This window comes from Pezoporus occidentalis, unplaced genomic scaffold (assembly GCF_034315485.1).
Source record: "Pezoporus occidentalis ecotype Australia unplaced genomic scaffold, CSIRO_AGI_Poc_V1 ctg3612, whole genome shotgun sequence".
NCBI classification, from domain to species: domain Eukaryota; kingdom Metazoa; phylum Chordata; class Aves; order Psittaciformes; family Psittacidae; genus Pezoporus; species Pezoporus occidentalis.
The window spans coordinates 9221-10435 of NW_026915606.1; the positions used below are offsets into that span (position 1 = coordinate 9221).

The 1215-nt window shown below is 48.6% G+C and overlaps 1 protein-coding gene across 1 annotated transcript; it reads left to right on the forward strand.

Annotated features, from left to right (window-relative positions):
* The first annotated feature begins 209 nt into the window (after nucleotides 1-209).
* On the forward strand, nucleotides 210-953 carry LOC134169959 (olfactory receptor-like protein COR9). The gene has a single exon (XM_062630942.1). The coding sequence runs from the start codon at nucleotides 210-212 to the stop codon at nucleotides 951-953; it is 744 nt and encodes a 247-aa protein (XP_062486926.1).
* The last annotated feature ends 262 nt before the right edge of the window (nucleotides 954-1215 follow it).

Sequence of the window (1215 nt, forward strand, 5' to 3'; positions counted from 1 at the left end):
TTACTTTTGCCTCAGCAGGGACCACCTGGTCATGAGAGGAAATCACACCCAGATTGACTTCATCCTGTTGGGAATTACAGACAGCCCATGTCTGCAGACCCCTCTTTTTGTCTTGTTTCTATTGATTTACATTGTCACTTTGGTGGGGAACTTTGGGATCACCATCCTCCACACCCCCATGTATTGCCTCACCAGTCATCTCCCCCAGGATGCTGGCAGACCTGTTATCAGAGGACAAAACCATTTCTTTCACTGCCTGCATGATGCAGTTCCTCACCTTTGCTTTTTTTAGTACTATTGAGTGTCACCTCCTGGCCATGATGGCCTATGACCGGCACGTTGCTATCTGCCAGCCCCTGCTTTATGTGACCATCATCTCCAGCCGCATCTGCTGGCAGCTGGTAGCATCATCCTACCTATTCGCCTTCCTCAGTGCCATCATCTACACATGGTGCGTGTTTGGAGGTTCCTTCTGTGGTCCCAACAGCATTGATCACTTCTTCTGTGACGAAGTTCCTGTGCTGAAGCTCGTGTGCTCCGACACTCACAGCAGTGAGATGGTCATCTTTGCTTTCATCACCATCAACGTGGTGGGCACAAGCATGATCATTTTGCTCTCCTACATCTCTATCCTGCGCACCGTGCTGAGGATGTGCTCAGCACAGAGCAGGGACAGAGCCTTCCACACCTGTGCCTCCCATTTGGTGGCTGTTTCTATGTACTTTGGGACAGGATTCTTCATGTACCTACAACCTCCTTCTAGCCACAGGAGCCTGGATAAGGTGGCCTCCATCATCTATACCGTCATCACCCCCATGCTTAACCCATTCATCTACAGCCTGAGGAACAGGGAGGTGAAGGGGGCTCTGGTGAAGTGCAGGAGCAGGCTCTTCAACCACTGGCAACATAAGAAAGTTCTATCACCTAGCACAGGCACAGTTCATGTCAACTGAGAAAGCCTATGGTACACTAAAACATTTTTTTCCGATACTCCCCATGATTTGATGTAGATTCTTCCACAGTTCCTGCACAAAAGTCAATGACAGTATTGAATGAGAAACAGACCCCCAAAATCACACCGTTCTTGGAAGAAAATCAAGAGGAGACTAAGCCTCAAATTTCAATTCACTTCTCAGTCACCAGCCTGTGGGAAGAAATCACCCTCAATTATCCCAGTCCTCTTTTCCTCACAGGAAACACCAATCAGCTTTACCC